We start from the raw sequence: 15697 nt of genomic DNA, 5'->3' as shown, positions 1-15697 counted from the left end.
ATGCAGAGAGTGGGAAGGGTTTTTGACGGAGGGTTTGGAAAGTGGCCACTAGAGTTCAAGGGTAACAGCTTCTCCGCTGTTGTTGACGGGCCCTCAAGCCAAGAGAGAAAATATTTGGACAGGATAGCGGCACGACAAAAATACGGAAGCTGCGGATTACGTTTTGCGCTTGCCGTCTGAAATCGCACCCCACCACCGGACGTTTCTCAGTGCGCCCCTACCCTGGCCGACTCCAGCAGTTCTAAGCGATGAAACGCGAGCAGTTCTCTCCAAATGAGCTCGGCAACGTCGCGACGGAGAAACCGAGCGGCCGGCGTCTCCGAGGGTCAGGTGGGCTCCTCCCAATCTACAGGCAGGTCACTTCTATGATCCTAACTGCTATTGAGGGTGGTCCTGTGAACCGATGTGTCCGAAGACTGCTCTCATGACTGGGGCCTAGGGGCGGACACCGGGCCCAGCACAGGAAGGTGATAATCGCTTTCTAGGAATCACACCCATTCAGGAATGCCAGCCCAAAAGAAAGCCGGAATACTAAGACCGCGCGCTAAAGAAAGTTAATGCTGTAATGCTCATAAAAGTCACACAGATTTTATGCTTTTGTCACACACATTAATCTGTCCATGTCATGGTAATACGCCAGTGGGAAGTTTGGGGAAACATATGCTTCCGCCCTTTCTCCGTGGGCGTGTGTTCTTCCGATCGGTGGTGGTTGCGGAGGTAAAACCTGTCGTGGGACGCACACCCTCTTTCGAAATGTACCGAGATACGGTGGGAGCAAGGGTCCGGATTTGAGCAACGATAAGATTGAATCGGAAAGCTTTCTGTCGTGTTTGCATCGTCACGAAGGCCTTTAGCGGTCCACGGCTGCAATCGCAGGCAACGCATGCGGCCGTGAAGAACGATGCTCCCGATAGTGCTTTCTGAGTTGTTTGGCTGTTTCAACGCACTAAGTCAAGCATTCTCAGTGACCTGAGAACCAGAAGCTGATTGAAGGTGAGACCTCCTCACTTTATCGCTGTCCTAATTCAGAACTGTTCCAGGAAAATGCGTACGTTATGCACTAAAGCGTTTGACTCAACCTCGTTGCATAGGTTTGCAATAAGTCACATCTTTATGACATGACCTGGGAACGTCAACGCAAATGCGCTAGGCCAATGCGCCCTTAGTTTGCACAAGCTTCAGGATGTTGGTTCAGTTGGTTTTCAATCCAATCAGGTATGAATGAAAAGTTATGAAAAATGTCGCGCTAGTGAAGTGCCAGGGTACAATGGGTGCCACGTATGGCGCAGCTATGCCCGGGAGTGCAACACCGCGTGCTATGCCACACAATGTGTTACACTGTCACATGCCAGCGTGCTATTGCACATGGGAGAGGATCCAAGGGGGAACAGCGTGGCACACACCGGGCTATTGAAAGCATCCAATTTTGCAATATTTGTGCTGCATACTGGGACAATTTGCGTCAAATTGGGAGCTTGTGACCCGATGACAGACATCGCCCCCCCCCCCAAAAAAAATATCCGACGCTGGACCTGCCCCTGATTGCGCGACACATTACATAGCGCAGCACACTCCAACTGGAATCGCCTGGGGCCTTCATATGCATGGCTTACGTAGTCGTAAAACGACTTCCAATCTGTCCCGGGCGGCAGAGCGCGTTATACAATTCTGACTGAACGGGCCTCGCATAACAAGCAAACTTTCGCTGCCAGCCGACGCTTACATACAAATGCTCACCATTCGCAAACTTACCTGCCAAGGATATGTGGACGCCATCTTCCTTCCTTTCTATGACGACTTCTGGGCTCCTCTGAAACCACACAAAGGGGGGACCTGAATATACATACAATGGAAATGTTGTTAAGTGTGCAACACAATTGACTGAACAATGTATGGTGTGCTCAGGAAAAAACAGGGGAATATCGACTATTCCATGTTCCGTAATATGCACAATAGGGTTAACTATTAAAATGTATGATTACCTAGCTGAATACAACATGACACCTCGCCATTAAGGGATAAATGTCAAAGGTTTATCTTCCTAGAACCAGTGAAAAGAAATCCTTCACTCCGAGAAAAGAAACTCTAGCTCACTCCGATAGCAACTAAAAGCCATGTCTTTGTGGCGTGGCATGCCCCTCACCCTGGCTGAAATTGCGCGCATCGCGGGAATCGAGTCCCGCACCTCCAGTTTACCAGACGAGCGGCTCAAGCATTTTAACTATCGGTACTCCACAAACTGCAAAGGAAGTGACCACATCTGACCATGACGCATGCGCCGAGATGGTCAGCAAACACCGCCAGCTGGCTGCACGGTGATCAGATGATCGTGAGGCCTGCCGCAGTGACGCCACGCGGCGCCATCAGCCGACCCGCCACCGCGTGACGGGACCGACCTGGCTGGCCGGCAGCCGCTGACTTGTTGAGGAAGCCCAGGACGATGACCTCAGCAGGGTCAGGTCAACGCAACAACCCGTGACACGCCCATGTCGAACCTACTTTCACCCCACCTCAACGCCTGATCGACTCCGACCTGACCTCGTCGATCTGCAGCCAAATAGAGCCCATGTGCCGGTTGCCCCTGGCAGCATGCGGCTTGATCTCCTCCGGCCCGAGCTGACCAGACCTGACCTTACTGGGCCGAGCTGACCAGATCTGACCTTACTGGGCCGTGCTGGGCCTGCGCCCGAGCTTGCCAAGGGCGCAAAAGGGAGCACGCGCAGCCCGAATCCCCACTCGCTGGCATGAGGAGCAACTGCGCCAGCCCGAGCCCAATTTCGGCACTCTGATTGGGACTGGCCCCGCCTTGCCTGACCTGACCCGACCTCCGACCTGACGTCGCCTGACCTGACCCGGCCTCCGATCTGACGTCGCCTGACCTGGCCCGATCCCCGACCTGACGTCGCCTGACCTGGCCCAATCCCCGACCTGACGTCGCCTGACCTGACCCGACCTCCGACCTGACGTCGCCTGACCTGACCCGACCTCCCACCCGACGTTGTCTGACCTGGCCCGATCCCCGACCTGACGTCGCCTGACCTGGCCCGATCCCCGACCTGACGTCGCCTGACCTGACCCGACCTCCGTCCTGACGTCGCCTGACCTGGCCCGATCCCCGACCTGACGTCGCCTGACCTGGCCCGATCCCCGACCTGACGTCGCCTGACCTGGCCCGATCCCCGACCTGACGTCGCCTGACCTGACCCGACCTCCGTCCTGACGTCGCCTGACCTGGCCCGATCCCCGACCTGACGTCGCCTGACCTGACCCGACCTCCGACCTGACGTCGCCTGACCTGACCCGATCCCCGACCTGACGTCGCCTGAGTACGGACGAGCCGCCCATGGGCTCCCAGCCGCCCGGGGCAGAGATGCAGCTGGCGAGTTTCAAATGCAGCTGGCGAGTTATTGGAAAGCCGACGAAGAACGACGTCGGCGAACGATCGGCGGAAACTTTGCAAATAAAGCGGGCCCGTTCGCCCGACATGGAGCCCGATAGCCGGAACCACAGCCGGAGCCGGAGGCGTAGTTGGGCCTAGGTGGACGCTGGATTCGGACACATGGCCGGGAAGCCAGATCACGCCTGAACGGGGCTGCCCAAGGGGGGAGGGGATAGCGGTCGAGTCCGGAACAGCTCAACCCTAATGCCGGATCCATGCTTTGCAAAAGGTTGCGCGACTAACGCCGCTACGCAGCACTTCGTGGAGCGGAAGTGACCACCACTTCAGGCTGGATCTAGAGCAGCCTAGGGGCAGAACCGGAGCCGGAGCTAAAGCCATAGATCAAAACCTATTCGCAGGGCCATGGCGACAACACGAGGACGAGTTGGGCAGGCAGCGAGCCTGGAGCCGGAAACAAAGCTGGAATTGTGGTCGTTGTCACAAGCGTCTGAGCTGGATCCAGATTCTGAGCCAGAGCGAGAGCCTGAGCCGAACAGGAGGGGAGATAACGTGTGCACGGGATGGGCAACACGTGGGCGTTGACGAACCGCGCAGCACTGCACCGTATGCAGAGCACACAGACTGAATACTAACGGCGGGTCAAGGTGGCACAACATAGTCGGCAGCACAACCAGGGGCAGGCAGGTCATCTTTTCACGCCATTTAAGGCCAGAGGCGTGAGACGCATCAGCATCGTTGGGTTGGGGAGGGTTCTTACATCTACCTGACTTGTTCTCGAACCGAACGCACCGTTGTGAACCTGCTCTATCTGAAGAGCTATGTTGAAAGGCTGGCATGCGCTGGGCCGGTGCTGGTGCCTCGTTGGATCCCTGCTGTTGTGGTGGTGGGCACAACAACAAAGCGCCTCCACGACGCGTAACGAGCCGAGAACCGGGAAAGCTTTGGGCTGCATCCCTGTGCAAGCATTTAGAAGATCGTAGAGGGCCCAAAGCGTCAGAGCGATGCCGTGCCAAACTGCATCGGGTGTACTCAAGACAATCAGGCGAAATTGGAACAAAAGACACGCAGAACACGGGGAACGCAAGATTGCCTTCGATTTTGTCTAGTATTCCTCGCCAACGAAACTGTACAACCCTCGAAAATTTGATGAAACTCGTGGGAGGCGAAAGGACCCTTCAGAGACCAGAAACTCCACTCGTATGCTCATACCCGCATCCGCTTTAACCACAAACTGAGAACGTTTCGCTCCTTCTGAGTCTCGCATTCCATTCCGAGCCTTCGGTAGACCTGGGCACGCTTTGCAGCCCGGTGGTACCGCCGGAGCTGGGACCACGACCGGGTCACGGGGCGTGCGCCACACGGCGTAAACACGACCCGCGCTTGCACGCGGCGAGTGGTACACGCTGGCTACACCGCTGCCGGTAAAGGCATTCCTCATGTTGCGGTGCGATCAATGTGCCAGCAGTCGTGATGCAAGATGGAAAATGACAGCTTTGACGACTGATTTTGGGGTTCGAGTTGTGTACATTTGTTGTGCTTTCATTTCCCATTCATGGATAGACTGAATTATCCGCTGATACCATTCACTTCGGTGTTGAGAGTTTTGGCGAACACATTTCGGCCCCAATGACATTTTGTTGAGGGGGGGGGGGGGTTCGTTGCCGGTAAGGCAGTACAGAAGCGGGCTACCAGAGAGTCCCGGCGGCGGCCACAGCTCCAGAACAGGTTGCGGGTCGGGAGAGAGTCCCGGCGGCGGCCACAGCTGCAGAATAGGACGCGGGCCGGGAGAGAGTCCTGGTGGTGGCCACAGCTCCCAGTTCCAGAACAGGACGCGGGTCAGGAGAGAGTCCCGGTGGTGGCCACAGCTCCCAGCTCCAGAACAGGACGCGGGTCGGGAGAGAGTCCCGGCGGCGGCCACAGCTTCAGAATAGGACGCGGGTCGGGAGAGAGTCCCGGCGGTGGCCACGGCTCCCAGCTCCAGAACAGGACGCGGGTCGGGAGAGAGTCCCGGCGGCGGCCACAGCTCCAGAACAGGACGCGGGTCGGGAGAGAGTCCCGGCGGCGACCACAGCTTCAGAATAGACCAGGAGAGAGTCCCGGCGGTGGCCATAGCTCCACTATAGGACGCAGGCCAGGAGAGAGTCCTGGCTGCGTCCACAGCTCCGAGACAGGCGGGGCGACGTGGCACGTCTGAGGGTGCCCGACGAGCGACGAACTTTGTGCGTGAACTACATTTTGCTTTAGACAGAAATCACCGGCAGGGCAGGCAATTACGGCGATGTTTAGCACTAGTTGTACTTCTGAGGGAAAGTGAGAATCATGTTGCTCCATAAATGTGCTATGGAAATTGGTCCTAAAGGGAGCACGCCACCTTGTTTGTACTTTTCACGTATTGTTAGATCAGACGCCTTCGATTCGATCAGTAGTACTAATTTTTTCCAAATCCTTCTGGATGGTTTATACTTTTTATTTCAAGTAGCCGCTCCTGTGGGATGAATTTCTCACTCTCACTCCATGCTCACCACTAATAGTACTTTACCTGTCTTGCTGTTTCCCGCGTGTGAGGTCTACAATGCTGGCAACACGCTAGTTTTTCAAAATGTCTGTGACAAGGTTCTATGGAAGCTTGAAACACCCTGTTTAGACAAAACGATACGCGAACATGAAGTTATCCCACTCATTCAACAAAACGTTATGCCATGGCTTTGACTTTTCCCTAATGGTGTTAACCACAGAGGTTCTTTTCGAGGTGCACTTTTGCTTGGGGAATGAGAATATCACATGTGTGTACTGGTTCAAACATCACGAATAGTGATGTACTAGTTCAAACTTCAACCGATGCACTTCTCGGCCACAGGCCCTTGCCGCTCAATGAGCCAGCCACGAATGTTTTTTTATTCGCACCAGCATTGGTGCTATGGTGGTTGTCATGGTGACGATGGTCGCGACAACTGCAGGGAAGAAGCGTAGCGCTGTTACAAAGTGTTGACAGCGTAATTTGGACTCGAAAATAACCAAGATTCGTATCCTTAAATGCCTTGCCGGCGCTGCAACGGTACTACCCAGTGTTATTATTAGATGTAACTGGTCCTAAGGTTTCATCACTAGATTTTGTTTTTGAAATATGTCCCAAATGTGGGACACCCCCTTTAAGAAAAACACCTTGATGATATTCATTGTGGTTTAATAATTATTGATTGCAGCCGTGATTTGTTCGTACTTCAAGCCACTAGCATGGGGAGCGTTCACCCGCCTGTGGTAAGGTATCGTCAGTCGGCCAACCTCCATACCACTCAGCGGCCGACGAAGGGACCAGGCCGTGGTGAGGGGGAGCTGGAGCGGATCAGTGGAGGTGAGACGGAGCTGGAGCGGGTCAGTGGAAGTGAGGCCGAGCTGGAGCTGATCAGTGGAGGTGAGGCCGAGCTGGGGGTGTCGCCGGTCGGCCGGTCTCCACATCGCTCAGCGGCCGACGAAGGGACCAGGCCGTGGTGAGGGGGAGCTGGAGCGGGTAAGTGGAGGTGAGGCGGAGCTGGAGCGGATCAGTGAAGATCAGCGGGAACTGGAGCAGATCAGCGGAGGAGAGGCGGAGCTGGAGCGGATCAGTGGAGGTGAGACGGAGCTGGAGCGGATCAGTGGAAGTGAGACGGAGCTGGAGGGGGTCAGTGGAGGTGAGGCGGAGCTGTAGCGGATCTGTGGAGATGAGGCCGAGCTGGAGCGGATCACTGGAGGTGAGGCCGAGCTGGGGGTGTCGCCGGTCGGCCGGCCTCCACATCACTCAGCGGCTGATGAAGGGACCAGACCGTGGTGAGGGGGAGCTGGAGCGGGTAAGTGGAGGTGAGGCGGAGCTGGGGGTGTCGCCGGTCGGCCGGCCTCCACATCACTCAGCGGCTGATGAAGGGACGGGGCCCTGGTGAGACGGAGCTGGAGCGGATCAGTAGACTCAGCTGCCATGTTGATGTCACTTGCATCGCACCACGTGCACCGCGTACGTCATGACTTCGCTTCATCTTATTTATAAACGCGTGTCATGCGCTTAGCACGGATGGCTCGGAGTTTGCAGGGGCGCGAGGGGGCGGAGTGGGGGGGGGGGGGGGGCAGGATGCGAGCGCCCTGAACCTGACGCACAATGGCCTGTTATTGGCCGAATGATGCCGTTGTGGTGATGTATATGGACCGCCAGACAACCCGAAACCAGACCGATGACGTGCTGACCGTCACTGGCACCCCCAAGGAGAGGAAATCCTACGTCACAGTGGGCTTGCTGCGACAGTGAAACTGATATTAAGGTTGATGCAAGAAGGACGAGGTGCCATGTCAGACCACAATGAGTGAAGTTTATTCAAGGTCACCGATGCCAGTCACTGACTGGCATCGGTGTCTGGTCATTGTATTTCTGACTGCCAGTCAGAAATACAATGACCAGACGTACACAGAGGTGGATTTATAATTGTGAACAATGCCCCTCAGTGAAAAATATTCTACTGAGAACTGTTCATAATGTTACCTTGTAAGAGCCGCGTGAATCATCGCACGGCCCGCTCCATCATCATTCAGTGGGCAGATCGCAATACACGCCCGCCCAGCCGCGCAATGTGATTGTCTCAAAGAGGCATTCATAGGTGACAGTTATGGGGATTTGAATATATCCTTTCATCCACGTACCTGAAATAACAGAACGCACAAAAATATGCATTCATCAACACCCTTATGACATGGGAAAGCCTTTTTATCCACAGAGGCCAACCAAACAAGGAAGCGAAGTAACAGGAAATTCCCAAATATTTTCAACAAAACTCCGACGGCAAAGTAGGCAACATGTGAGCCAATGGAAGTTTGAACAAACACAGCCCTCACACACATTAAGTCGAGCTTCCCCTGCTCTGACTTCACTCAAATCAAACAGTAAACCGCTGGACCGCTGCACTGTCATGCCTGCGCGGCACGGCACGCCACGCCATGCCCCCACACCCACTGCTTCTCGACTGTTGATCCCATTTCCGACAACACAATAAGTCTCTGTCACTGACTGGATTGATTGCACAGAACACCCTTAAAATGACCTTGCTTTTACGAAGTTTCTCGCAGCGATGTATCGATGTTCTGTTTATAAACAGACCCCCCACCCGCTGTTTATTGACATTTCCCAGCACAGCCGGTTAAGTCCAATTATCAGTGCGTGCAAGGCAGCTGCGTTCGGGCCCCACAGCCACTAAACACAGATAGCTTCACGATTCAGTCGCTGTCATATCGGCGCAAGGCCATCAATGCAGCGCCAAAGTCAGCCAAATATTGCGTGGTAGCCGAGGTCAAATGAGTGTAGAAGAGTGTCGGAAAAGCAAGCCACAAGCCAACCGACGTTGACCGCTAGCTAAAAGACTCAGCCAGCAAATGGAAGCAGACCTTTCTATTACTCCAGCCATTCCCCCAGGAATCCCCGAGCGGTGGGGCAAAGCGGAATGCGCGCTGTCGCAACCGCTATCCCGCAAATACGAGGCTGCGAAATGAGGCCGATGGGCATAGCACGTGTGCCGATGCGTGGTGTGTTAAAAGAAGCGGCAGGCAGAAAGTTCGAGCAGAAAATTATTCTGCTTGTTGAAAAAATACTGGATTAACCTAGTCTCCTGAACAGACGACAGGAGGAAATGAAGCGCGCATTTTTATGGAGGAAAAGCACTTGGTGATTTTTGTCTAAATATTATGATAACCATGATCGCTAACTTGGGCAACAGATTGATCTGCCACAGCAACACAAAAACAAACTATGCACGTGACGAGAGCTCGCCCAGATTAAGTTACGCATCTACGGATTAGCCAGGCACCAATCATTCGAACCCAGGCATTCGGCAAGCACTCCGAGTGAAGGTGGCTGACGGTTTAAAAGATCGGGCAGTTAGTCACAGAAATCAACAACCACCAGCCCGAACAAACATGTTAATCGCATCCGCGTCCTCAGCACCGGGCGCGGCCCACAGATCGTAGATTTTATCCATAAATAATCGGCTCTCTATTGCGAATCAAAATTGGCCACAATAAACGCAACATGAAGCCAAAAACATTGACGAACTATGCGTGTCTGAGTTTAATTGAATAGCAAGCGGCTCATGATTCCCAACATCTATACAACACGTTACGAAATTGCAATAGAACAGTAGTGAAAGCGCCGCGCCGGCAGACTGTGCGTTGGCCGCATGCAAAGGCGCAGTGTGTTGCCAGCCCTGTTCACCGCTTGACATGCACGCTTAAGAGGCGGGGGGAGAGGGATCCGCCCGACCTGTCGTCTACCTGGGGATATCTCGGGAACAAAAAAAGAAGAAGAAAACGACCTTATTGACACTGTGTGTACGTCCGAATGCACACAAAAGCGCATCCATGGCAAATATGACTCCAAGACACCTGAGAATTTCGCAAGTTCTTGGCCGACGAAGTCTTAGATAGTTTAACGTACGCACGCACGCACGCACGCACGCACGCGCGCCCAATATGCGTACATATATATATATATATATATATATATATATATATATACATATATGATAGTAGCCCCCCCCACACACATCACAGAACTTTCAGATTTTAACATGCGCCCGGGTGGCCGGCTAGATATCCTTCGCTTAGGTGGGGGAGTCGATTTTGACCCCCCGAGATCTCAGGAACTTAAAAAGCTAGAGACACCAAATTTACAGGGTGTATTCATCTGTCATGAACTAACTTAGGTCAAATTTTCAGGTTCCTATGCCACGATCTTCGAACAAAAAAGGTCAAACAAGGTCAAGTTCCGGGTTGGTCTCCAAAGTGCCCCCAGAATCTAGACAGCCCTTTCTGAGCAGAAGATCACATTCCATTCAAGATCAGTGACCTTGTTTGACCTTTTGAAGGTAAAGGTGACCAAAATCATACAAGATTGCTTTGAATTTTGCATGTGGCTAAGCAACAAAGATTACGCTAGGCATTATGTTCCTAAAACAAAATGTTGACCTGGGTCATTTTAGGTCAATGACCTATTCTGACCGCTAAAAATCCATGGAAGATGTATAATGCGGTTCCTGTTATCAATAAACTCGAAATGAGCACCACAAACTCCCATACACCGAGGCCTAGAGTAATAAAACAGGCTGGTTTCGACCTTGGTGTGACCTTCATACCTGACCTTACGTCAATGTATTTTGCTCGCTCAACTGTTGTGTTGCCTAAGAAAGCATCTCAGAGATGTATGGCTTCGTGTAACATTCTGTTGTTGGATCGGTTTAAAGGATTTCCTAGAAATTGCCTTCGCTGAAACCATGGCCTGACTTTGACCTGCCATAGATCAGCGACCTTACAAGGTACATCTAAATGTTTGATGTCAAACGATCCGCTATTTAATTGTCTATAGTTATGCAAAATTTGACGCGGCTACGCCTCGTCGTTCGGAAACCATTTTGGGAAAAACCTTCGAGGGGGAGGCAATTTGACCCCCCACCCGAGCGTGTGTTAACCTGCATAGTTTCCGAGCATTAGGACGAAAATTACCCGCCCCCGTGCCCTCTACGGCAACGGGTTCTTAGGGCACTCCGCCGGGCGTAGAGGCCCGCTGGAGGCCGGTGCATTCGTGTGGGCCGCATACCAGCGTTCCTATGTTGGGGCAGGTCACGCAGGCTGGGGCGACAAATGACAGCGCGGCGCGGGCTGGTCGTGAGATCGATGCCAAGCGCCCCCCTCGTGGTCGCGACGTACGCAGTTCACTTGACAAAGTTCAGCAAAGCGGCCAAGGTGCAATGTCCAGAGCTGCGGCTTTGGTCACGCTACGCAGACGTTAGCTGCGGTTCAGGCGCGAGCACGCGGCACTGGACGTCGCAGCCCACACGCCGTCGTCACGGCCAAACAATTTACGACGGAAACAAAGAGGCCGTGGCCCGAGCTTGCCAGCTACGTGTGCGTGTTGTATTCCACACAGATTCTGAAACGCAAGCGTGACAACCGAGCCGGAGTTCTGCTGAGAAAAAATGAGATGGTTATATGGTACGGGTGGGCCCTACCGAATAGAAGGCATGCATGCATGGTATGTGTGAAGCGTATTGCATGGTAGAGCTATGCATGTACGGGGAGGGTGAGCCCTATTGTATGGTGGGCATGCCTTTATGGTACCTGTGAGCCTGACTTTTTGGTAGGTATGCACAGTGCGTAGTTTCTGGACATTGCTGCATGTCAAGGATTGTTGAATGCTGTGACTTTGTGACATATATCAGAAGGTTGTGTTTACATCCACCATCAGGGCTGCACCGCCAGGGTTGGGCCTACATCGGTGCTTGTGGGGTAAGTCAAGAATACTTAGTAAGTTCAGTATTACACAGGCTGCAACGGCAGGCCCAGAAATGGTCCATGCGAATTTCCTCCAAATCTGAGGAGAGGAAAGGACAGATGAATCCGAACACAAAATATCGCCCGCAAAAAGCTTAAAATTAGGTCATTTTAGATCAGTGAGAATCCTGTTAAAAATTGACAGGCGAAGAACATGAGGTTTCGAATTCGTTTGATGAAAACGACAATAACAACGCTAAGAATTCAAAAGTGAAAAATTGCTGATAACTGTATTTGCTTCAACCCCCGTAATAATTTTTGTTAAGGAATGCAGAAAATAAGTTATCTGGTTCTTGCTTTCCAGGACTTTTTCACTCTATATATATATATATATATATATATATATATATATATATATATATAATGTCCAGCGTAAGTGTTTCAAGTTCTTAAATGATATAAGAGCACTGTTGGCTGTTAACCACTCATTGGCGCGCACCACTGATGCGCAAAGGGAATGTTCCACATTTTAAGATATTGAATCCGACATGATGAAAATAAGCTCACTTAAAGCTACAAGTATACCTTTAGTAGAAAAGGCTGCAGTAGACAACACGATTGCTCTGCTTAGTAAATGTGCTCCTCAATATGTCATTGCTTGATTACATCATCGTACATTGCACAACATTGATTGAGAGCCAACTGACAGCCGTTTTATCTAGAAGTCATGTTCACGAAGCTCAACATGAATGACTTGACACTTACATTTGTCTTGGCTTTGATCGGTGCATGGCCAATGGGATGACAGGATTTTAATAACGTAATTATGGCGTCACGGATGCCTGGGTGGCCTTGAAATAGTCTCCGCGAAATAGTCTGCACATCTTCGCGGTCGTGTAGCTCACAAACTAGAAGGGTCTGATTTAGATCTTAAGAAGGGCTGAGTTGTAAACTGCACCGAATGATCTTCAAGAATATTATTTCAGTTACGAACTCATATAAATGCGGAGCACTCCCTTTAACACACGCCCGGGTGGTCCCTTGAATCCGCTTTTCTCAGGTGGGAAAGGGCTGAGTTGACAACCCCTGAAACCCAAAGAACTAAGAGAGTTTGAGACACCAAATTGATTCACAAGGTGACTTGGTATGCACGTTATCTCACCGGTCCATGGGTCATGAGGTGATGAACTTCGGGCCAAATAAGGTCAAACAAGGTGAAACTGAACATTGGTATCCAACGTGTTTCATACCTCCCACAGCCGCCTTGAACCTAGATAACTGTTCAAAGGAAAAAGTAAATGGTGCTCATTTTAGACCCGTGACCTCACCTGATCTTTAGAAGGTGATCAAAAACCAAAGAAACCGTTTTGATTTTTGAAGTTGAATAAGACTTAAGGGGCACACACAGCGGTACATTTCTAAACAAACATTTCATTGCAAGTATAGAGCATGGCCTTTGTTACAAATCACCTCCGTTTCTTGCAATTGATCACATACGACATGCAATTACATTTCACACCATACAACTGATAATTGTGATTTCCCTATTTCCACATTCAGGTGTTGATGCCTGTAAGCGCAGAGCCATGCTCATACCGGCCTGACTGAAATGGCTGACGATGTTTCAATGAGCTTGGTCAGCTTTGTCGTGCTAATTACCACACATTGTTTGCCTTCGCCACGCCTGTTCACAAAAGCGCAGAGTAGAGCAGCGTATTCAAGGGCAACGAAAGTAATGAACTTTTGTCAGATCAATTTCACTCAAACTTGTTGTATAAAATATATGCTATTGGAAAGAGAAGTAAAATAAAACGCTTTGCATTTACATAAATTCAGAGCTTCAAAAAACAGCAAAATTATGTAGCCTTTCTTTTCAGTAAAAATCGGCAGAGATATGCAGGATTCTTTAACTTCAAAAGTGGAAAAGTATTGCAGAAGCATCTCAGTTTCGTTCTCAGTTCCACCAACATAATTTGGCACAGGCTCGGTTTGGGGCGAGGCCACGTCCATCCCCCAAATATTTTTCCCCAAAATTATTTCTGAACGATGCGGCATAGTCGCGCCATGCTTTGAATAACTGTAGGGAAATAAAAAGCGAATATTTTTGCACACAACATTATATATACGTTGCAAGGTCACTGACCTGTGACAGGACAACTTCCGGCCGTGGATGTAGGCGAAGGCCATTTTATAGAATCGCTCACTGTGATGCGACAACGGAATGTTAGACGAAGAATTGCATCTCTCTAAGTTTTTTAGGCAATGATTTCAGTTAAGTTAAAATCATAACACACGCCATTTACATAGCGTCAGGTCTTGACGTCAGACCAGGGTCAAAACTAGCCTGCTGCTTTTTTACCCAAGGGCTTGCTTTGAGGGGCAGTTTCTGGTGTTCATTTCTAATTTATAAAATAAGGGAACCGCAACAGACATGTGCCATTAACTTTTTTAAGGTTAGCGTAGATCACTAACCTAAAATGACAAGGTAAACATCCCGTTTTGAAGTGACATACCGCCTGGCGTGATCCCTGACACTTATTTGAATGACAAAATAGCAGCAATCTTAATTATTGGGTTTTAAGGGCGCATTAACAGCATTGGTTGTTTGCGCCTAGCAGCAATCTTATTAGGAGCGGTCTCGTAATTTTTTGGTCATCTTGGCCTTCCAAAGATAAAAAGGTTGCTGACCTTAAATGAGCATCATTGACCTCTTCCTTAGAATAGGCATCTAGATTCGCGGCGGTTGCATGGGGAGGTCTGAGGGCACTTTAGACACCAGCCTACAGTCTGACCTTGTTTGACACTACCTAACCCCAAGGTCATGACCTAAGAACTCAAATTTTGACACAAGTGAGTTCACTGTTAGGCCAACCCACATTTTTAATGTGGTGTGTTCAGCTATCCTAGTTTCGAGCTCTCAGGTGCGAGTCACATTTACCCCCATCCCATCCGAGCGAAAGGTATTCAAAAGGCTACCTGGGCGCGTGTGAAACCATGAGTCTTGATAAGAGAGGCGGTGATCGATAAAGGTTACCTGCAATTTTTTTTCCCCCGTGAATATTTACCACGGCTGCTCTATGTCGGTACGATCCCAGCCCTCGTGGCTCGGAACGGACCGACCAGGCTTATCGCCGCCTATCCGTGCACCGTTTCCTAAGAACAAAAAGGCGAGCCCTGCAAGTGGTGGTGCAGGGACGCCTCCAGCATGGGGCGCGCAAAACAGACGAGCCACTCCCATTTTGAGGTAGTATTTCATGCCGTTTAAGCGTACGGTACTTTAAGTATTGGTGAGATCACGCCACTGGGTTATTTTTCTAGGGCAGCAATTTACAGTAGTAATTATTTTGCATCTTAGGGAGACTAGCACGACAGAACCGCACAAGCTAACCAGTCTTAACACCGAGTACGGCCCCAGACTACAACTTGCGCCCGGATTCTCCGCGTTAGGTATCATGCCGCTGAGAAGGCGATGGGCCCTGCCCACACGTCTGTCTGGGATCACGAGGGTTACCATGAAGCTACGAAGTTTCATTAGCCATCAACGCTAAGGAAGAATAACTTTCCTGTCGCCGATGCGAGGGCCTTATTCGAATGCCTGTACTTGAGCTACGTAATAAAATACTGCGGTCGTGTTAAAATAAAATGGAAGTGACACACTGCATGTAGTAAGAATAGGAGGGAAAACAGATTGGGGTTTGTTGTGCCCCAAGGGACGACAACTTTTTTTTTGCATAGTATCTGTCCGCACTATACAAATATTGTATGTCTCCTTCTACCCTTGGGGCCAGCCCAAACTTCGCATAACTGTTGCTGCATATGCTCAGCCATTGATATGTAGCACATGTTTAGTGACTCGTGATTTCCTATCAGTACTAACATCCTGGTTTTAAAAACTCAACTACATTAAAAACCTCATCATAAATTCATATTCACTCAAATTCATATAATGCAGTCCATTCATTCAGTTCGTTGGTCAGGTCTCTCATACGTGAAAAAACAGGTCCCTGTCAGGACGTTGTT

At 50.8% G+C, this 15697-nt stretch overlaps 1 protein-coding gene across 1 annotated transcript in view; it reads right to left on the bottom strand.

Moving 5' to 3' along the window:
- LOC119105420 (cGMP-specific 3',5'-cyclic phosphodiesterase) overlaps nucleotides 1-15697 on the bottom strand; it is an 87713-nt gene that overhangs the window by 51867 nt on the left and 20149 nt on the right. The window contains exon 2 of the mRNA XM_037228885.1: nucleotides 1753-1810. Coding sequence (XP_037084780.1) covers nucleotides 1753-1810 — 58 coding nt within the window. The remainder of the gene's footprint in view (nucleotides 1-1752; nucleotides 1811-15697) is intronic.

Source organism: Pollicipes pollicipes, unplaced genomic scaffold (genome assembly GCF_011947565.3).
Source record: "Pollicipes pollicipes isolate AB1234 unplaced genomic scaffold, Ppol_2.1 Scaffold_6138;HRSCAF=7277_pilon_pilon_pilon, whole genome shotgun sequence".
In the NCBI taxonomy this organism is placed as follows: Eukaryota; Metazoa; Arthropoda; class Thecostraca; order Pollicipedomorpha; family Pollicipedidae; genus Pollicipes; species Pollicipes pollicipes.
This window is presented reverse-complemented; position numbering and strand designations above follow the sequence as displayed.